This window comes from Cryptomeria japonica, chromosome 1 (assembly GCF_030272615.1).
Source record: "Cryptomeria japonica chromosome 1, Sugi_1.0, whole genome shotgun sequence".
Taxonomy (NCBI): Eukaryota; Viridiplantae; Streptophyta; class Pinopsida; order Cupressales; family Cupressaceae; genus Cryptomeria; species Cryptomeria japonica.
In genome coordinates, this window is record NC_081405.1 from 460963038 (window position 1) to 460985802 (window position 22765).

A 22765-nucleotide genomic window follows, 5' to 3' on the forward strand; every position below is an offset into this window, starting at 1 on the left:
GAATTTAAAGAGTTTCTAGATAAAACTGTGTATAAATGTTTAGCATCTATAATAAAATGAGTGAATTGGTAGAAAAAGCAAACTAGAAGTAATTGATTTTTACATTTAGTTGACAGAAAAATAATAAACTAATATTAAGTCCTTTTTTTTGTGTGTGTAAAGGTTACAGAGGAGTGGCTGTATAATAATGGCATGGTGGCCAAAGGTGAGGGCCACACAATTGAAGTTGAATATTGTCACACATTATTTAGTTTCTTCTCTGTTTTCACTTTGCCTGTTTCCCAAGAAAACATTGAGGTGAATTTAAAAACTTGCATAAATTTATGAAAAGATAATTTACTGAGATTTACAGCAATTCTTAAAAATAGTTGTTTTTTTTGTTTTTAATGGCATGGGAAATGCCCCCTGCAAACCATTCTGAGGACAGCAGAGCTTGTTAACAACCCACCATACCCAGTACATCCCCACTCCAGGTTTGGCCATTTTTACCCCAGCAACATGTCCCCAGGGAGCAGTGGCAAGAAATAGTCAAAAACATTTCATCTCTTTTATCTGGCGATATATACTGGATGAATAGCATTATGTCCCTGGGGGGTCCACTCTTCATACAACAATCACTATTCATCAGAGAAATCCTCTTACTGCTATGCATAGAAGCCCAACATATTCCTCCCGGGCCAAAGGGACCTCAGCCTATTTGCAATAGGTCAATGGAACCCTTGTTTTTCTGCTTAACATCCCTAAAATTTCTCAAGAGCACCCAATGAGAAAAGTCTGTAGTGCCCTAGGTTAGATATAACAACCGTATGAAGCTGCTCAAAAGACAAACCATCTATACAAAGAATACAATCATAATATTACAGAAATAATATGTACCCAGAGTTAAGAATTTCATCAGAATTGTGCTAAGAATATAAATAATATCTTACATGCAATTTGATCATATAAGTAATTATTATTGGAACAGATATTAATTTCTCATGACAAGATAGTCAAGGAAAAGGCAACAAGCTTAACCTGCTCTAAATTATGGGTTTTGGCCGCCAACCATACTAGCTTCAATTGTATGGCAGCTGAGATAGTCAGAATACAATTTAGCAATACTTTTATCCTTGCCTCCAAATCTAACAGTAATTTTAGCCAACCACTATAATCTAACTTAAACCAGAATATCAACATGTAAGAGTTGTGACTGAGAAGAAGGAATTCAAAATTTCAAAATAATGGGTCCATAGAAATCACAACCTTAAATATATAATATTTTATCCCCTTCTCAATCATGGTAGCCTTGAAAATCGTTGCTGATTATGCAGAACAATTTAATGTAGTTCTCAGATATCCTAGGAAGTTAAACATGTAGTGTACTAAAGAATGCTCTAAATGTACCAGTCATTGATAACAACTCTTTTGATTACGAAGCACACAGTTCATGCAATTTGAGCCTTGGGTCACTATATTTATCCAATATATCCAAGCAAATATGCATTTGGTCACGTAAGAAAAAGAATATCTCATTCTGTACAGTTTGGAATATTTTGTAACTGATGACAGAGCAAGGTTCAAAATGTAGTCAAAGAAAAGCATATTATCTGAACTCAAATGTTTTCAGCATGCAAGGGAGCTTATTTCACCTTTTCCATGAAAAGCATGTGCTTATAAAATGAAGTCCCACTATTTAGTGGCCTCAAAGGACACACAAGTAATTGAATTTTTTAACCATTCACAGCCACATAATTTAAGATTTTAAAGAATTTTACTCATTTGCAAAGTTTATATGTTTGATAGGTTGTCTCTCAGGACTGATTATTATATCTTGAGATCACATTGAAGGCTATGAAAGTTAAAGACCTAGACTCTGGGGAAAAAGTAAATGGAATATAATACACTTCACACACGAGAAACTGAGTTATTATAATCCAATTTCTAAATTGTAGCCAACAGTGATTATTCTGAGTGAAAGAAAACAGTAGCCCACCAACCCAGTTGTCCTCTGGTATTTCCATACTATGATCTCCTGCACAGAATACGAACAAATTTAATTGGCGGTTTGATAGGCAACAAATGCTTTCTACCCCTACTTACAAATACATCATACAACCAACCAACAAAACATCTGATCACACACTTATGTGTAAAATTTAGTGACAAAAAAGAACATGTAGCAACATGTCATCAGATGCACAAGGACATCTCAAAAGCAAAGCAACACAACATGGCATTTTTTTTTTTGGCGAAGCCTCATTGCTGATTCAACAGTATTGTTCAATAACATTTGTATAGCAAGTCCATCAAGTAGAATGTATTTCATTACTTAAAAATATAGAATACTTGATATTCAAAACTTGTTGATGCCAAAAATAGGCCATTTAAAGGGAACTTCTATTATTGGGACTTGCTTGCACATAAGCAGTGTAATATCTATGTTTAGGAAAAGCATGTCTACAGGCTTTCTTGCACATGAAGCAATGTGCTTTAGAGATAATTTAAGCGATGTTACCAGTTCATCAGCCAGACGCCTGATCTGGGTCCAACCCAAACCCAATTGGATTCTAGTTCAACGTGGCAGGGGGATTGAAATGAAAATGATGAAATCACTGTGGTTTCAGTCCAGACAAACCCAGAATTACGTATGGTGCATTTTTTTTTAACATTGCAGCAAAACAGGGATTTTTCAAAAAAAAATTGGTCATGTTTTGCTGCAATCTATTTGGCTGGAATTCGTGTTTACAAAGGATTCAAAAACTGAAAAACAAGTGTTTGTGAAATGTCTATCTGTAAAATATGCATTTTGTAAAAACACCATATACAAAATGTGTTGGGTTCGTATAGTGCAGATATACACATTACAATACAGATGTAATTCCAGCCGAACAGCTCGCGAAAGATAAATTATACATTACAGACATCTATAAAACATGCATGTTGCAGATACATTGCACCATCCCATACATTTTAGTTTACTATTTTAATATGATATGATATGCTTATTTAGTATAATAATATAAATTTAATACAATATATTAATTTTTATTTTTTTAGGTTTGATATAATATATCAATATATTTAATTTTTAATATTTTTATATTTAATACAATAATATTTAAATTTTATATTTTTAGTTTAATGTGTCTAAACTTTAATATCACTTGACATAAAAAATAAATAAAAAATTAATTTGATTCTTGCTTTTATATAAATAAGTTTAAACTAATGATTCTTACGTGTTTTTATATTATGGAACCAAAACGCTAAAAAAATTTGGGCCTAAATGGCAAACCAAATTTCAACCACAACCTGAACCAGCACCAAGATCAGTAACTTAGAATTTAAGAACAATAATTGTTAAAATTGGAGGGTCTTGCACCTATACAAGCTGCCCCCTATGCATATAAATATACAATACAATAGATGAGTGAGAGAAAACAACCCATACTCATAACAAGTTTAGGTGAAAGGGCAAAGGAGGTAGTGTAAAAGTTGAGGCTTACATGTATATGACCATAGTTATGATATGAATAAAGAAACTTTAAGTATTGTGCTAATCATGTGTATTTCTTGTTTAGTTGTATATATTCTTTAATCTGCTGATTTAAAAGTTGCATCTCCATAGCTAAATTCAGTATAAGGCATTTCAGATCCAATGTGCACCTCAGGTGAGACTAGCCCTTCAAGGGTAGTTGCCGATCAGCTTAAATTGGCATGCCGGTTTACAGGTTGTATATAGTTGGTCTTGTGGACTGCGTGCACAAACATAAAAATGTTTTGTTGACCACTGATCCAAGATTACTTTATTATGGTTCTAGATAGTTCCTAGTTGACCTTCATATTGTTTATTCATTAATTTGTTCCTTGTTCTATATATGTCTTCACATATTTGTTGCCTTGGTCAAGCTCCTTATTTTATGTTCACGATGGCCTAGTTCACATAGATTCAACTGAAAACTTTGCTTTAGTCTCTGCCTTTGATGTTATGTTTTATCATTTACTTGCTAGTCACAATCAGTAATCTGTTTCTTTCTCCAAGGTGACCGATCACCAACTTCTGTGAATATATGGAATGGCTTGACAGGTAAAATAATCATCTATAGATCTACTACAATGATGCATGCCATCTACATGGTGCCTCCACTATAGAGATTTTTCTAAAGAAGTGATGATATGCGCAATCCCGATTGGATCATTAGAGCAACAAATCTGCATCAAGGACAAATTGCAAAGTGGCATGCTTTCCCTTCAGCATTGAAGCCCAAGGTAAGTGGCAGCTTTCTGTTGATTTATGTAGAGCAGTAGATGGTTTGGTGGATCCCTTCAATGTTCTTTGGATCACCTGCAAGGGTTGAGCTCTTTGGGAAAAAGCAGTGATAGATTTTTAGTAAATTGCAATGTTTCAGTATGTTTCAGTGGATCAAACTACCTAAGGCTTTGGTAATCTACCACAACCCTTGATCACGGTGAAGAATGAATCTGAGTCATCAGTTTAACATAAAGACAAAGAATGTTGAGATTTTAGCTTGGATAGGAACTTCCACACAGGTACAGTGTGAATATGCAAGGAAAAGTTCAAGTGATTTGAGTTAGCCTATTTTGTATTTCACTTTAGTGATTAAAGTGAATTCTTTTATTTAGCTCTAATAAAGTGTACAAATGTATTAGTGATTTAAAGATATCTTCCATCTCATCCTTCTAAATTGATAAGGATGATTTTGTAATTAAAGCTGATTTTTGGAAGATTAGATTAAATAGATTTTGAGCTGAATTAGTATAAAGATAGGAGCAAGGTAGAAGATTGTAAGCAATTTCATTCAAACTGTCTTTCGAAAGAATGAAAGACTAAATTTTCTGAAGAACTGGAAAATTGAATGTAAGATACAGTTGTTTTCCATGCAGCTGTGATTTGTATCGATTGCGGAGGTTGGCTTGTAAGTTTTTCGAAGGATTGGAAAACACATTTAAAAGAAAGATTCTTTTATAGTCCAGGATGCCAGGCGATCTGTATATGGGTCTACAGATGGCTTATAGCAATATGGGACTACCCTGTACTACTTGTGAGAGACACCTAACTGTGCTGCAAACAAGGCATACATACCTTAACCCCTGTGGGATTTGAACTTGTCACCTCTCTTCAAGAGTACAAGTTCTCCACTATTAGGCCAACTCAGGCCAACTTGGGATTTTAAGGTGCAATTATCTGTGTATGCTTCTGCATTAGAAGTTTTCATTATTGTGTGATTTATGCAATGTTTTCTGACATTACGACATAATCACCAGGTATTTCGAAAATTCTTCACCTGAGGCTTTGGTAATCTACCACAACCATTGATTATGGTGAATAATAAATCTGATTTTTCAGTTTAAACTTTAAAGTAAAGACAGTGTATAAACTTTGGTCTAAAAGTAGATCAGACTACCCAATACTTTGGCCATCTACTCCAACCGTCAATCATGGTGAGAAGCAAATCTGGGCCACCAAGGCATCAAGCAGTTGTATTATTTTTATTTGGCTGTAGCAGATTGGCAGATGGCCAAGTGGATCCCTTCAGCAATCTCTGACCATTGATCATGAAAGCAAATAGATATATTCCTAGCATTGTCTAGTTACTCCATGTGGGTGTAGATAAAATTCCTAGCTCTGCTATGGCGGGTCCACTAGTTGTGTCTTGAAAATCTTTCAAAAGGTGATGAGGCTGTTTAATAAAAGCTGAATTAGTTATGATCTTATTTTTTGTTGTCTCATGACATGAGATTAGGACACATGTCACAATCTTGTTTTGTCCTACCTCTCAACCTTGCCTTTATAAGCAAGGTGTCATATGTATATTTAGTAGCATTATTGATCCATTATTAATCATTGTACCATTATGCATCCACAACCGAGAAAATTATCCTTTTGCTCTAATCTCTTGTGTAAGGTTATCTTTGGTTTTGCAAGTGATACTGGGAGCTTGAGTCCTTGTGTGATTCTTACAGCTGTAAGTTTTGGATCTTGTGCATTGTGATGTCCCTGATTAGAGCTGGGTCAGCTCTCTCTATTTGCCAATATTTTAAACTAAATAAATAAAATAAATTAAAATTTAAATTATTAATAAATGTAATTATTAAATAATTTTAAATAAGGCCGACTTGTTGCTTGTGTCGGTTATCCTATGGAAGCCGACTTAGAGCAAGTATTTATAGGAATGCTGATGTTGAGCTAAGCATCGAAGAGTTTCTATTGACTGTGCATGAAACAAATGCAAGGCCTGCTTAGATGCAAACCTGGGAGGCAGTCTTATTGTTGTGCATCATATTGTCTTATCCCTGCCCAATAATCGATCTGCATTCTGTGCGCCATCCTATTCTATCCTTTGTGCCAGGTCAGGGCAAGACACATCCAGGAGCATATCAATTGATGATGCTTGCTCCTCTAAACGCAAGCCACTAAGCAGCTATGGACCCGACCTCATTATTACCAGCTACACAACACGTGGCGGTAGTTGAGGATATAAGCAATGCTACAAATCTGAAGGGGGATATATCGAGCAGTTTGGAGAGAGCATCTTTCTACAATATTGCAAGGATATCCTTCATGCATGTCTGGTGACAGCAGCAAGCTAAGCCGACAGTGCTCCAATTAGGTGCGCATTTGGCATTCAGTCATCCAAGACCACCGAATGACTCATGGAAACCAGTATGAACTCTTATTAGATCTGTCTATCTGGTTACGACCAATGTGAATGAAGATAACATATTTATGAAATCTGTACAATCCGTTTATTTATCAGAATGAAACATACTATGAGTTCTATGAATTTTCTGAGTATGTTACAGTTTGATTGAAGACTGTTTATAAAACTGGTACTGAGATTATTGCTATAACTGATTTATTTTTAAGTCTGGACAAGTATTCTGTTTGGTATCTTTCAGTGATATCAAAGCTTGGCATCATGCCAGCCTGAGGGTGATTAATTAGTGATAGGGATCAGCGTTACCAGCAGTGTGAGAAGAGGGAGTCTTCCATGGGTGACAGGGAAGATGAGAATGCTCAGGGATTCATCAGGGAAACCAAAGAGTTTCAGATCAGCATGAGGAAGTCTATGAGGGAAATGGTCCAGCTTCTCAGGGGGTTGTACCAACAATGGAGTGCTAATAGACCTATACAAAATGGAGCTGAAGAGAGTAGTTTTGGTGGTGAAAGAGCTTCAACCAATACAAGAATTTTCAGGGCTAAATTTCTGAAAGGAGAAACAAATAGAAAGGAAGAACAACCTGATCAAGAGGATGAAATGGCAAGGCTAAATGATGAATACAATGCCTTAAGCATTCCTATGCGTAAAGACATGACTTTCACAGAATTCTTCACATGCAGAGAATTGTGGCAACCAGGTCATAGGTGTTTGGGAAAAGGACAGATCCACTATAATGGTAGTCTTTGATGAGGACACCACTATAATGGTAGTCTTTGATGAGGACACAGAAGATGGAACATGGGAAAATGTGGAAATCGGACTTCCAAATCTGACGTTCCTCAAGCAACATCTTGGACGGGTGGATTGTGATGTCCCAAATTAGAGTTGGTCAACTCTCTCTATTTGTCAATATTTTAAACTAAATAAATAAAATAAATAATAAATAAAATTATTAATAAACATAATTATTAAATAATTTTAAATAAGGCCGACTTGTTGTCTGTGTTGGTTATCCTATGGAGGCCGACTTACTTAGAGCAAGTATTGATAGGAGTGTTGATGTTGAGCTAAGCATCAAAGAGTTTCTACTGACTGTGCATTAAACGAATGCAAGGCCTGTTCAGATGCAAACCTGTGAGGTTCATACCTGGTGGGACGTTTTGTAATGTCCCCTACCTGATCTATTTCAACATATTAAAATTGATTGATATTCTTCAATTAGTTATTATCAAGTGCTTATCTATTTTCCTCATTAGATGATTAATTTCATTATTCATAGTTCTTAATATAGATATCAGACCTTGCTACTACTTCAGTTTTAAGGGAGAAGGGTTTACGTATGTTACCAAAGCGCTTAGAGACCAACTACAATAGGTTCCCTCAAAGTTTACAGATCCAAGCCCTTACCTATCTTGGGTCTATTAAGCCTTATGGATCGCTGATCCCACCCTATCTTGGGACTTAACCTATTGCTTGGATTTAGACTGCCCCTCTTTGGAACATCTCATTCCCATCTTCTTAAATACGGACAGTAATAACATGATTTAGACTATAAGTATAAATATTTCTTATGTATTATGAATATATATGTGAAATTACATATGACTGTCATACATATTGCAGTCCATATTAATATTACTATCAATTCCGCATAAGAACATTATTGGGCCTCATATATTAAGCATACTTATTAAACACATCCCATGCATACCACCAAGAACAAGGATGTTACTGCCTGTAACTTAATAACAGTTCTGATCTGATCTGATCCAACGTGATGTTACTGGATGCTTTGATTCCTTTTTCTTTATATCTCTCAATGTGAGGGAGAGGTCATACCTCTTCATCATGTATGCCCTATGGCAAGAGACACACCCTTTCACCATTAACACCCTTTGAAAGTGTGCAACTCTTCATTATTTCTGCCCTTTGAAAGGGACACAACCTTTCACAATCAGACCTGCACTTCTTATTTAAATCAGATCTGCACTTCTGATTTCCAAGTTATCCCCCTCCCAAATGATGTTCTCTTCTCCCTTTTATATCTTATTGTTGAGGGAGTCACAACTTTTCCTTCCATGTCTTTTAACCATTCATTAACTTAATTAAAATTTAATTAATTATATTTAATTATATTCTTTATATTATAATTTAATTTTTAATGTTTTAATTTTATTATTATTATTTATTATTAAATTCTATTTCAAAGTGGGGACATTACATGAATCCCCTGCTAGTCTTATTGTTGTGCATCATATTGTCTTATCCATTCCTAGTAATCATTTTGACTTTTATGCACTACCCTACTCTATCCTCAGTGCCAGGTTGGGGCAAGACGCATCCAGGAGCATATCAATTGATGATGCTTGCACCTCTAAATGCAAGCCACTAAGCAGCCATTGACCCAACTTCATTGTTACCAGCTACAAAGCACGCAACAGGAGTCAAGGATATAAGCGATGCTACAAATCTGAAGGGGGGTATATCGAGCAGTTTGGAGAGGGCATCTTCCTATGCTGTTGCAAGGATATCCTTGCTGTGTGTCTGGTGACAGCAGCAAGCTAAGCTGAACAGTGTTCCAGTTAGGTGCACATATGGCATTCAGTAATCCAAGACCATTGGGCGACTCATGGAAACAGATATGTTTCTAATTGCTGTTTGAAACTTTCTATTGTCTTGCAGACCATGGATAGCATCATTGCTTGTTGTTTTGTGATGATTCCAAGGATATTATTCCCACATCCATTTCTAGGGTGTTTGTGGCACAGCCTGTGGATGACAGATTTTGGTGCTTGGCTCCAATTATTTGGCATAGATTTGCAGATTGTACAAGTTTTGGGAGCTCAAGAACATGGTTGGGACCTTCGGAGATCAACATGGTAGTTAAGTCACATTTGGCTTCAACAGTTTGGCCATCATCATCACCTCTATTGATGTCATTGGATGGCATGTTCTTCATGCTTTGCTTAAGATTGTGAGCATACACCTGTTGATGTTATTGTAGCGGCAGGAGATTCTTTCTCCTATCAAATTCAAGATCAGCAGTGTACAAGACCCGATTTGGTCATAAGCGTGGACACATTAACCAACAGCGATTGACAAACGGATATAAGCAATAGCAATTAGTTAACGGTAATCAATCAACATTAAGAGTCACAATTTGCATAACAAACCCACGTATGAAGAGGTGCGTTTATGAAGAGATACAACCCTCTTATGTTGCAAGATTATATATATTGAGGAAATCACAGTGCAAGGGGGTGACGGCACCTAGAGGATTCTCGAGAAGACAGAAGATAAGTCAGGCAAGCATCCATCAGAGGAGGGCATAGAATCGTTCATAATTATACATATATCGAGCAAACACTCATATTAAGATCGAGGATCTTATTAGACCAATCCACATCCGACTGCACATCTGAACTGTCATTAACAGAAACTGCTGATTGATATCTTCATTATACAAGCATTGAGATCGCCATAGGCGACTTCATCTCTGTATCCATTGCAAGAAGCAAATCGCCACCTCTGGAACAGCATTAGGGAAGTAGAGGAATCGTTGTGAATAAAGAATGAAAGTCAGATCATTAAATCATACAACGCATTGAAGACAAACTAGTGCTCGAGGGAGGAGTTCGATATCTTCAGCATACTGACATATTGCCCTATTAAGGAGATATTATTTCAGTTGTAAATTTGCGCCCAGTGAGGTGCCTTCACTTCATCATTGTATTAGCCTTGAGATTGGCCAAGTTGTAAAGGCAAATTTTCTGTATTATTCAATAATATAAGAAATATTATTGGCTGGATTTTTCTCCCCCAAGAAGGAGGGTTTTCCCAGGGTATTTGCTGTGTTCAAGTGTTTATTATTTCTGTACTTCTGCTTATTTCACTTCTGATCCTAAAATTAACAACACCTTCGTACTGCTCAGATTTGAAATCCCATACACATGCTTAGATCAATTCTTGATTAGCTATTGGACTGGTCACAGTTGGCTTTGACATGTTTCCCATCATTATGGTAGAAATCTTCAGATGGGCAGTTGGAAGATTGGAAAGGTGCAAATTCATGCATGTCTTGCAACTGGGAGCAACTGGTGATCAATGTGTGTAAATCATAGTTGGGCTCAGCAGTTCAGCTAATTACTCATTGAGATTTCTTTGAATGGGCAATTTGAGGATTGTAAGGATGCAAATTCATTGGAGTGGTTCAAACATTAACTATGCACCAAAAATGTTGAAGATGCAGGTATAAGGTTAGTGGAAGTCAGAAATTAAATCCAGTTCTTTACAAACTGAAACCAGAATTGTTTGACATATTGTCACATTCCACAGCTATGACACTGCAACTAGGAGCGTTTGATGATCAATATGCATTTAAATCATACTTTCCTTAGATATATTGGCTCGCCCACATTGTTTCAACTGGAAAGGTGTCATTAAAGGTAATGCTGGTCAGATGCCAAACTCAAGCTTTGACCCCAGAAACCCATCAATTTTTTTTTAAAACTCACAATAACCATGAATTATTTGTGTACTTTTTAAAAATAGTTGCAAATTTTTTTAACATATTCTTGTCTTTTTATGCTCATTTTTACACTCACTTTGCAGATTTTTTCCCATTTTAGATCCTGGTAACTGAATTCCATTTGTACTTCTAGCACGCTGTGTAAATGATATACTACTAAGTAATTCTTTATTGGAAATGTTAAGAGAAGATAAATATCTCTTATTGAACTCAATATTGTAAATGTTATTGCAATTTCCAATTTAATGAACAAGTTATATGCAAGATGGTGTATTTAATATTTAGGTATTATGACTATGACAATAATATTGTTGTCTTTCTTTTGCTGCAGGTATGGAGGATGAACATGTATTGATTTCAATGTCATCCCCTTTCTTTTGAATGATGCATATATAGTAAGGTAGTCACAATCAAGTGGCACCTTGATCGGACATGTCTTTTAGACATGTCCGACCAAGATGTCACTTGGTCGTGACTTTTACAAATGGCAACCGATCCATTCGGTGTCTACGATAACTAATCGGTGCCAGTGTAAATGATAACAGATCGATATAAACACACCTGATAATGAATCGGTATCAAAGCAAACAAGCCCGATAACTAATTCGGGTCAATTTTAATATAACCCGATAATGTTTGGACATGTATTAATTGTAATTCGATAATGAAGAGGTTCGATATATGAATCATTCATATGAAATATATATCTGCATTACCGTCTTTCTTCATTTGATGTAAACAAATAGGTATATGGTTTTATCTGATCGATGCTACTTGAATCAACACTCCCTCTTAGCTAGGGAAGATAAAGTTACCATATCTATCATCTCATTTCTTATAATGGTCAGGATTCCTTATGAGGTTTCATAATCTTACTCTACATAAGATTATACCATTCAATTATGAAGTATCACCTAAACATGTGATACAAGAGGTTAGTCAATTTGTATTGACATGATATCACCTAAGCACGTGATATCAGTATTGCCTACACACGCAATACTAAGGATAATCATATGAAAATAATTAAATTTTCAACATATCCAAGTTGTGATAAGTGCACTAGCATTCTATTTCAAATGTAATATCACAACACAATTATGGCACATCCATGACATACCAGAGATCCTATCACGATAACTGGTTTGAACATCATAAGATCGTCACCTTATGATGTTCCCATACAAGTGTACAGTATTTGAGAAGTCGTCACTTCTTGAATATGAACATAGGGGGTTACACCCATAGAAGTCCTAACACGACAAAGAAGTTTACACATTAAACATCTTATTGATATGCAAGTATAGGTTACAAAACAGATTACCTTTCTATCATACCCAAACCTTTTCTGAAGTGATCAACCTTCACTCTGGAAAGGGGTTTGGTCAGAATATCTGCAGTCTGGTCTCCTGTATTCACATACTCCAATTGGATCACATTTTTGTCTACCATATCTCGCAAGTAATGGTAGGGAATCTCAATATGCTTAAATCTATCATGGAACACTGGATTCACTGAAAGTTTTATGCAACTTTGATTGTTGCAATGAATAATAGTAGGCTTCATAGGATCACCAAACAATCCCACAAGTAACTTTCTAAGTCACACTGCTTCTCGAGCAGCCATGGAGGCCGCAATGTATTCGGCCTCGGTGGAACTTTGCGCTACAGAAGACTGCTTTCTGTTGATCCAGGATATCATGGCTGATCCCAAACTGAAGCAGCACCCAGAGGTGCTTTTCCTCTCAGTCACACTTCCAGCCCAATCTGAATTTGTGAATCCGTGTAGATTAAGATCAACTTTCTCATACTTGAGACCAAGATTTAAGGTACCTTGTAAATATCTCATAATGTGTTTTACTGCAACCAGGTGTATCTCCTTTGGCTCACACATAAACTAACTCAAAGCATTCACTGCATAGCAAATATCTGGCCTTGTATTTACCAGGTACATAAGAGACCCAATCATCTGCATGTATAGAGTGGGGTCAATAGAAGGTGATTTTGCTGCTGCTTCTTTAAGTTTATGAAGATTGGTTTCCATTGGAGCGGTCATGGGTCTGCAGTTTAGCATTCCAAATCTCTTCAGGATGTCCAAGGTATACTTGCCTTGGTTTAGAATAATGTTATCAGAATTCTGCCATACTTCCAACCCTAGGAAATAATGAAGGAATCCCAAATCCTTCATATCAAATTCTTTGGATAGATCTTTCTTGCATTGATCTATAATGTGATCTTCTCCTGTGATTAATACGTCATCAACATATAAAATCAATATTAGCATATCACCTTTGTTCTGTTTGTAGTAGAGATTAGGATCTGCATCATTTTTAGAGAAGCTTAGCTTTGATAGATATGTGTCAATTCTTTCATACCAGGCCCTGGGAGCCCGTTTAAGCCCATATAGAGCTTTCTTGAGTCTACACACATGAGACTCTACATGATGAATCTCAAACCCTTCAGGTTGCTCTAGGTATACTTCTTCAGAGATCTCTCCATTAATAAAAGCTGTCTTTACATCCATTTGGTGTACCTTCCATCCCTTTACTGCTGCAATGGCTAGCACAGTCCTTACTGAGGTATATCTGGCTACGGGAGCAAATGTCTCTTCATAGTCTATTCCTTCCTTTTGAGAGAACCCTCTGGCTACAAATCTTGCCTTATGTTTTTCAATACTACCATCTGCTGCATGTTTGATCTTAAAAAAGCCATTTAGAAGAAACAACAGATTTCTTAGTTGGCCTAGGAACAATCTCCCATACATCATTTTTCATTATGGATTGATACTCTTCAGACATAGCATCCTTCCATACTTGATGTTTAAGGGCATCAGTTACATTGTCAAGTTCATTTTTAGATAGATCATTCATAAGAGCAACATAGCTAGTAAATTTATTAGGCTTTTTGCTTTCTCTGAAGATTCCTGAAGGAGCAGCAAACCTCTGAGCTTCTTCCATTGTTTTGGTGGCCCATAGTGGTCTTTTCTTGAGATTTCTAGGTGAGTGTTCATTTTCATTTTCAGTTTCATCTAGATTCTCCCTCTGAAACTCAGGAGCAGGATCTTCATCTAAGTTAGAAATAGGGACATAGATTTCAAGTTCTATGGAGCTCTGAGCTCTTTTGAAGGCTAAGTCTTCCTCAAAGATTACATCCCTACTTAGTTCAATATTTCTTTGACCAGGTACATAGATTTTGTAGGCTTTTGAGGTTTCACTATATCCTACAAGCATTCCTCTTTTTCTAGAAGGGTATAGTTTTAGTCTTTTTTCTTTAGGTACATGGATATAGACAGGACACCCAAATATCATAAGGTGGCTGATATTTGGCTTAATTTTAGTGAATACTTCCTCAAGAGTTTTATCTTCAAAATGGGAGTGTGGGCATCTGTTCTGTATATATACAGCGGTGCTGGATGCTTCTACCCAGAGATTTGTGTTAAGGTTTTGATCTAGAATCATGGCCTTGGCAGCTTCGACTATAGTCCTATTTTTCCTTTCAGCTACCCAATTTTGTTGGGGGTTATAAGGTATAGTAAGCTCCCTCTTAATCCCATTATCTCTACAAAATTCTCTAAACGAATCTGATGTGTATTCTCCCCCATTTTCAGTTCTTAGGGTTTTAACTTTGTTTCCTGAGTAGTTTTCAGTTAGTGATTTAAATTCTTTAAACCTAGAGAGGATCTCTTCTGATTCTTTGCATTTCAGAAAGTAGATCCAAGTCTTCCTAGAGTAGTCATCAACAAATATTACATAATACAAGAATCCCCCTAGAGAGGGTACGGACATAGGTCCGCATACATCAGAATGAACTAACTCTAGAACTTTACTAGTTTTCCTAGTACTATTTTGGAATGTACCCTTGGTATTTTTACCTAGGGCACATCCTTTGCATGCCCCTGAATGATCTTGTTTTAACTTAGGTAGACCTGTGACAAGGTTTCCCATTGAAGATAAAGCCCTAAAATTCAGATGGCCTAATCTTCTATGCCAAACTTCATTTGCATTAGTGGCTTCATGGATTAGGGCTAGGTTGGGTTCTGTGCACAGCTCATACAAATAGCCCTATCTCTGTCCAATGGTCTTTGCCTTCTTGATGGAAGAGCTCTTTGGCCAAGCCAATACTCTGTTGTCCATGAATGTCACTCTGTATCCATTATCTTCCAGTGCCAATATAGAGACTAGATTTCCTTTGATGTCGGGGACATATAGTACTCCTTCGAGCCGTAAGGATATGCCTGTCTTCAATTTGATGGTGCAGGTTCCCATTCCTCTGACTGGATGTGTGGAGTCATCTCCGATGGTTACTTCCTCATTACTCTCCTCTGTCATGGAGTCAAGTACTTCTCTAAACCCTGTGATGTGCCTGGATGAACCATTGTCAATCACCCATGAGTTGATCTTGTTAGAAGCTTGGCTTGTGAGTGCTGAGTAGAATACATACTTTCCGGAGTCATCTTCCCCTTTAGTCTTTCCTGCTTTGGCAAATGTAGCATGTTGCTTGGTTCTTTTCGGGCACTTTGCAACATAGTGTCCGAACTGATCACATCTATAGCATTGGATGTGAGATAAGTCCTTCTTTGAAGTGTTCTTGCCTTGACGACCTTTTCTCTTCCTAAACTGCCTTTTCTTGTTTTGCTTGGTGGAGTTAGTGTTTAGGACTTGTAGGTCTTCATCTATATTCTTATGTTTTATTCCTTTCTTATTCAGTCTAGATTCCTCTTGGAGACAGTCATCTCTTAGTCTTTCAAACTCAGGATATTTGTCCCTTGCACTGATGCCCTGGAAAAATGTTTCCCATGCACTAGGTAACCCATCTAGAGCAATGAGTGTTAACTCTTTGCTCTGGATCTCATATCCTAGAGTTGCTAGTTCATCTCTTAGAGTTGAGATCCTCATGAAGTAGGCGTTTACTGTCTCTCCTTTGTTCATGGTTATATGATTGATTTCTCGCTTCAAGGCCTAAGTTCGACTTGCATTTGATATCTCAAATGTGTTCACAAGTGCTTTGAACATTTCAAAAGTCGTTTCATGTTTCTTTATAATGGGCATTATGTTATTTCTCACCCCATCAACAATAATCTTGATTGCTTTTTCATTTCCTTCCAACCATGATGTTTTGTCAGGTTCGATCTCGATTTCCGTAGATTCAGTCTTGATAAAAGTTTCGACTTTGCTCTCCCTTAGAATCATCTTGATTCTGAACTTCCATGCGGAGAAATCACCACCCACACCAAGTCTATCTTCGAATCTCATAGCATTGGCCATTAGAGAAATAGAATGCTTGATATAAACTAGTTCTTAAATTTTCCACAAAATTGAATAGCCTCGGGTTCGATAAATTGGCTCTAATACCATGTAAATGTTATTGCAATTTCCAATTTAATGAACAAGTTATATGCAAGATGGTGTATTTAATATTTAGGTATTATGACTATGGCAATAATATTGTTGTCTTTCTTTTGCTGCAGGTATGGAGGATGAACATATATCGATTTCAATGTCATCCCCTTTCTTTTGAATGATGCATATATAGTAAGGTAGTCACGATCAAGTGGCACCTTGATCGGACATGTCTTTTAGACATGTCCGACCAAGATGTCACTTGGTCGTGACTTTTACAAATGGCAACCGATCCATTCGATGTCTACGATAACTAATCGGTGCCAGTGTAAATGATAACAGATCGATATAAACACACCCGATAATGAATCGGTATCAAAGCAAACAAGCCTGATAACTAATTCGGGTCAATTCTAATATAACCCGATAATGTTTGGACATGTATTAATTGTAATTCGATAATGAAGAGGTTCGATATATGAATCATTCATATGAAATATATATCTGCATTACCGTCTTTCTTCATTTGATGTAAACAGATAGGTATATGGTTTTATCTGATCGATGCTACTTGAATCAACAAATATTGTTTCCTCATTTGAATATATGTCAGTATAAGTTCGTTCTTTGGTGTTCAACTCATCGTATATGTTACTAAGAGTAAGTGAATAAATAAGAGGCTTTGCCCACCTATACTTAATCATATATTACATTGTGAATTCTCTTCTTTTATAAAGTATATTGTGTTTTAAGATTCCATAAGGGAATTCACTTCAGTATCTCAAGGATAACCTGTTGAATATTTGCAATATTTCACTTTTCCATCATGGAGTATTGTGCTTAACTCTCATATGGTATTCATGGCTTGGGGTTTATGGCCCTTGGTTTTGAACTTTTACAACTGTTTGGTGCGCAGAGGCATCGGTAGAAACATAGGAGGTGGAACACCAACTTGGCATTCTGTTAGAATTGTGTTTCTGAAGAGGAAATTGCAAATTAGCAAGTTTGAGTTTCAAGGGGCATTTCTAGTGATATATATCAAATCCTTGCCCATTTATGAGGTTTATGAGCATTTTTTTCCACATCAACAAACATGTTTGGATTTCCCACAAAAAGTGTCATTTTACTGCATTTTATCGTATTCTGTTGGCTTGAAATGACTGATTTAAATTTGATGATAAGTTGACCATTATGGGGGCAGCCTTTTTTCTTAAGGTCATACAAGCTTTGTTTGACCCTGTTTCTGAAACATTTGAAAAGCTAATCCAGATATCTACATATTGAGGATGTTATTTAAGGCATTTGGATATTTTTATTCTGACTTTGATTCAGCTGAGAACAGAACTGATTCTGGGTGTGTCGATGTTAAATGAGCACAATCATGAAACATTACAGAAGTGTATGCAAATAAATTTCATTAGAAGAGGTTTGCAGGCAATTACTAAATGTGAAGCTTATTTTCCAACTGAAATAGAGAAGCTAATTGAGTATAAAAGTGTGTACCAACATCTTATGGACCCATTATTGGTCAGAATGGTATACATCCGCATGATCATATTTGATGGCTTGAAATGCCTAATGAAATAGGGGAGAAAATCAAGAAATTGTTCATGGAAGGAGTTGTGTCTTACAATTAGGTGGATTGTGTGAGTGTGTAATCCATCAAAGAGATCCAACATTTGAAATACTTGTATCAAAGGCTTTTGAAGAAGAATATTGAATTAAAAGTGTAAGAATGGCATTGGACAAGATGGGTGTAATGATGGTACTACTACTGTTAATGGCAATTCCAATATTGTTGATGCTACTTATAATCTTGAAAGTACTTTTCGTAATAATGATGTTCCTTCTCATGCTATTAATCTAATATTACTAAGGCTCTTATGATATTCCCTTTGCTATCTCTACTCATATTGACTATCAGTTCAAATTTGCTTCCATAAATGGGTTATACAGGTGGCAGACTAGGTAAGGTGGACAGAGTTGTTGCTCCTATGAAAATTGTATTTAGGCTAGTGAGCACAACTTGATTACCCCTCAAACTACATTGGGAGATGATTCTTCTTCAGCATTGCTTGATTTCAAAACCTGATAGCAGACCATTGTGAGGATTTTCCACAATCAACAACCTAAATATTGGAAAGAAGGGTGTTCTAGGCCTCAATCTGTGCATTTGGATGGAGGCCATACTTGATTGCCATACTCGCTTGAGGGAGCATAGATGGCACAGATTTGTTGATTTTAGGATAGATCAATGCTAGGTCATTGAGCTACTTATTTTGGCTCTAAGGCTTCATATAGATGTCTTTCCTCAACTGTGAAAGCATTTTGTTCACATGAGTAATGAATTCTATATTAAATTTGACAAATGAATGGCCTTGTAAGTGTAGACCATCCCATTTAGCCAGAATTATCATGTTGATTTTATCTTTGAGAGTTAGTTCGGGGTAATGTTGGAGGTCCCATGTTCGAAGAAGATTGGTTTTGTTGTTTTGCAGTAGGTTATGCATCAGAAAAGAGTAAACTTCATCAATTTGTTGGAGGTCATGTGCTAAAAAGGATAAGCTTCATTGTCTGTTAGAGATTATGCGTCTGAAAAGAAACGGCTTCATTGAGTGTTTGTGGTCACCATTCTGGTTTGAGGCTTGCTGTGATCTTACAGACTGTAGATATAATCATGGCTTGCTTTCATCATTATGCTTTTGGGGTTGTAAGGCACAAACCCATTTCTAGGATATCCATGACAGATCTTGTGAATGGCAGATTTTGGAGTTTGCCTTCAATTCTTTGCCAGGGATCTGTGGATTGTGCAGGTTCTGTGAGCTCACACGCGTGACTGGGAGAATTTTGTGATCAACTTGGTTGATGGATCAAAGTTGGCTTTAGCATTCTGGCCATCATCATCACTTCTAAGGATAGCATGTCCTTAGTGCAGATTTGGGATCCCACGCACATGGCTGGGAGCAGTTTTTGATAAGTTATCGACCCGTTCATAGTTGGCTTCAGCCATTTTTCCATCATTCCCTTGGAGGATTGTTTAGATTTGGAAGATGTAAAGCTCTAGATCCATTGTTTGAGTGGATCCAACATACCCTATAGCTGGGTGCATTTGGTGATCACCATGTGTTTGGATCATGTGTGGCTTCAACACTTTGGTTCTTCATTCTTGGAGACTTGTTTGAATGTGCAAATAGATGATTATAAGGCAGCAGGCCTATTGTTGGAGGGGTTCCAAACTTCAAGCATTACCTACACTCTTGAAAGGTCAAAGATGCTGATAAAATATTAGCAATAGTCAGATATCAATACTAAAATCCTTTTTATCTAGGACCAACATAGATTGATCAATCGTCACATTCTACAACTATGGTACTGCAAGTAAGAGAGTGTGGTGATCTACATGTGTCCTCATAATTGGCTTCAGCATTTCAGCTCATCAACATCATATTAATATAATATTGTTCAGTAGTCAAAGCGAAAAATATGCAACTTTTTAAATCTCGGAAATAATTCATGAGTTATTCTTGAAATTTTTTAAAAGTGGTTCTAAATTTTTTTAAATAATAGCTATCATTTTTCGGACTCATTACACACTTAGTTTCTCAAGTCTTTCCTGTTTCAAACTCCCCTTGATACTTTTGCCACGCTTGTAAATATAATGCTATTATGATGCCATATTCCTATTATGACATTTTTCATTATGGCTCCTCTCATAGGGGTATATCAGAGGGAAGAGCTAGCAAAAAATGCCACCTTCCATGATTCCGCTCTCGGTGGAATGTTGGAAGCAAAGTTTGGAGAGAAAATTTGCCACTTACCTTTGGGCCCTCCAAGTAATGCCTTGTGGAGGATGTTAGAGTAGATAAGTCACTCTTATTGCGCATCAGGAATAGACACCTAAATAGGAGGCTTTGACCAATGACATACAAGCATCATAACAAATCGTCAATTCTCTTCTTGTATTGAGTATCCTATATTTTAAAATTCCTTGGGTATGATTTCTTAAATGCTTGTTGATATTTCACTGTCAGTCACCAAATATTGTACTTAACTCTCACACCTTAGTTCTTCATTTAACAATTTGCATAACATCCAATATATTTTCAAAACGTCTGAAAATTTTCATATTATATATCCATTGAAAAATTGTTAATAGAACTACGCTGTAACCTACGGGTGGCTTATATTTGGTCCCACAAGTAGGCACAGATGGGAGGAAAATTGTGAACTACTAAAGCAATTACAACAATTTGTTGTTTTGGGCTTCTAACATCCTACTTTAGAGGAGAGAAGAAAGGGAGTGCAAGAGAAGACATCGAAAATCTCGGGGACCAGTTGATGAGAAAAATGGAAATGCACTTGGACATTCATGCAATTCCAGAAATTCTGATTGAAAATAACCAATCGCAGGCAAAGAGGAAAAATTGGGAGTCAAATACAAAGGCAATCACGGGGATCATTCCAGTGAAAAGTAATGCAGGAGCGAGCCATTTAACAGTCCCTAAAATGGGTAGATTCTTCTTAATCGAATTGGAAAATGAAAGAGAAAGGAATACCAATGGAAAAGAATACCTGTCACTTTTTATCTTCGAAGTCGAAGGGATCAGCGGAGATGTTGTCGTAGGGATCGGTGCGGCCACGGGCGTTGGACATTTGCTTGTCCCAGTTAAGGCGGAGGGTATGCTTCTCCATGGTCCAGAAGCCGTAAGGCCGCAGTGGAAGCTTTGTTTCTTCGATTCTTTCTATACACCGCTGCTTTACGGCGTACAGATGTTCTCGGCGTTTGCGTTCCCTCTGCTTTGGATCTTCCATACTGTTCCTGATTAACTGCTCTGCAAATTCCATTATAAATCCCATGATTTCTTCCTATCCACCTCCCAATCAAATTAACTCACTCGCTTGGCTTGCTGCTGCAGTTTTATATTGAGGCCAGATGCGCAGTTCCCCTTTCGATATATTACAACGTTGAGAAGGGGTAAAAGCTGTGCGAATTTTCTTATCTGCTCTCCGAGCTCTTTGGAATGCAGTCCAACCACTTTGGATTGAATCTGGCCCTTTGACGTTTGCAAATTTTCACAATTTCTATTTTTTTAAAATAATTTCACGAGATTAAAATAGTTTATAGGATTAAGAGCACTAATAAAAGAGTAGCATGTTAGGCATGAGAGTATTAATTGATCAAAAAGTACATAGTTTTGTCTAATTTATCATTTATCAATTTCAAATTTGAGAGGATACAAGCTAGCCTTTAATCAGATTATCAATTCTTCTTCTTTACTTGATATTAGTTCTTATGTTAGTTTTTTCAACATGATTTCATGCAGGATAAAATGTTTGATATAGTAAAGCTTTCTTTTAACCAATTTGCTTTGTTTACATGGTAAATTTGAGTTTTTCTTTGACATACTTTTTAATTTTCTTATAAGTATTTGGACATCTCTACAAATTAATGTCATGTTTGTTTATCCACTTGTCATTGTGTTTCATCCATATGTTCTTTCTTCTATCTAGCTCTTCCTTAATAATTGATCTAGGTCAATGGTGATTCTCCATATTTTGAGCATTTTCTAGGTAGCTTAACAATCAAGCCATCGCTCATGGTTCCAAAAGAAATCCATGTATTAGTTAATAAAATCTTGAAGGGAACTAAAGCCTTTAGTTTTGAGGATGGTTATGATTTAATGTTTATGAATTATTTCTACCTACCTCCATTTCTTATTTGACATAATATTGCCTCAAATTTCGCACCCATAAAGGATCACCAAAGTGGCAAGCAAACCAAATAAGATTATCTTGGTTTTCCAATCCCATTTTCTAGACTCTAGCATCTATTTTGTTGTGAATATAATCCTCTTGAATTCATTTTGCTCTACATGTGTCTCAACTAATATTGTTGTGAAAATCAATCACGAGGCACTTGTTTTCTTCCACTATTTCCAACAAGCTACCTTCAAAAAAGAGTTAATTTGCTTCTCTTTTTCTCTATAACGAAAAGAGCGTGATTTGATTTTGTTAGTGTTCACTTGCATCTCAACCTCCTAATAAAAAAGTTTCAGAGGGTTCAAGTGGTTTCTCAAACTATGTTTTGTTTTTGCAATTAGGATGGGATCATCCACATATAATAGTTACTTTATTATGTATCTAGCAAGATGAACTCCCTCATCACCAGCTTTATTTATCCACTCCTCTAACTTATCAATATATAACCCAAACAAAGTTGAGGAGAGCAAGCAA

At 36.5% G+C, this 22765-nt stretch overlaps 1 protein-coding gene across 1 annotated transcript; it reads right to left on the reverse strand.

Annotated features, from left to right (window-relative positions):
• Nucleotides 1-1731: 1731 nt before the first annotated feature.
• On the reverse strand, nucleotides 1732-21493 carry LOC131064255 (uncharacterized). The gene is made up of 2 exons (XM_057998355.2): nucleotides 21104-21493; nucleotides 1732-2014 (listed from the first exon to the last, which is right to left on the reverse strand). The coding sequence occupies exon 1, from the start codon at nucleotides 21386-21388 to the stop codon at nucleotides 21107-21109; it is 282 nt and encodes a 93-aa protein (XP_057854338.1). The 5' UTR covers nucleotides 21389-21493; the 3' UTR covers nucleotides 1732-2014; nucleotides 21104-21106.
• Between the last annotated feature and the right edge of the window lie 1272 nt (nucleotides 21494-22765).